Below are 670 nucleotides of genomic sequence, written 5' to 3'. Positions count from 1 at the left end.
CCCCCCCCACATCGCCCTCCTTTCTCCCACAGCAGGTGAACAACCGGAAGGGGAACCAGCCTGGGAAGGGCACTGGTGCCTCGTCTGGTCCAGTGGCACTCCTCTCCACGTGGACACAGCCAACACCTGCTGGGGCGGTGGCAGAGGTGTGCCCGTCCTCTGTGGGGCTTGGTTGGCTGACTTGGAAGAGCGGCCGTGCGGGGGCTGCCCATCTAAGCCCACTGGCAGCACTCACCGCGGCAGGCCCGTGGCGATGCAGAACAGGTCCATGATGTCGCTGGAGTTGCAGTACTTGCTGAAAACCACCTACAAAACAGAAGCCCGGGCGGTGAGGCACAGCGGGCAGCCGGTTTCCATGGCGACGTCAGATTCCCTGTGCTTCCTCTCTGTTCTGACCTGAGGCTTATTTTAAAAAGAAAAACCTTGATGCTGGGCTCTGGGATGTCCCACGCATGTCTCCTCACTTGGGTGATTCATACAGGTTGTGAAAACTTCATGCTTTTGTTGGGGTGTGAAAGATAAGGGACCCTGCCTGCGGCCAGTGACCTCGCCAACGCCTGGTACAGAATCAGTGCCTGCGAGGCTTAGAGCTGCTGCATCCCAGCGAGTCTCCAATTATCTCGTGGGTCTCTGACATTAAAAAAGCAAATTTAAGCTCATTAACTTTAAA

At 56.7% G+C, this 670-nt stretch overlaps 1 protein-coding gene across 3 annotated transcripts in view; it reads right to left on the bottom strand.

Moving 5' to 3' along the window:
- Positions 1-306, bottom strand: part of Pde9a (phosphodiesterase 9A) — a 56,551-nt gene extending 56,245 nt beyond the window's left edge. For all 3 annotated transcript variants that reach the window (XM_015478806.2, XM_015478807.2, XM_048803726.1), the window contains exon 1: positions 236-306. In XM_015478806.2, the coding sequence (XP_015334292.1) occupies positions 236-270 (35 nt within the window). In that variant the 5' untranslated portion in view covers positions 271-306. The remainder of the gene's footprint in view (positions 1-235) is intronic.
- Between the last annotated feature and the right edge of the window lie 364 nt (positions 307-670).

The sequence above is a fragment of the Marmota marmota genome, unplaced genomic scaffold, assembly GCF_001458135.2.
Source record: "Marmota marmota marmota unplaced genomic scaffold, marMar, whole genome shotgun sequence".
Classification (NCBI taxonomy): Eukaryota; Metazoa; Chordata; class Mammalia; order Rodentia; family Sciuridae; genus Marmota; species Marmota marmota.
This window is presented reverse-complemented; position numbering and strand designations above follow the sequence as displayed.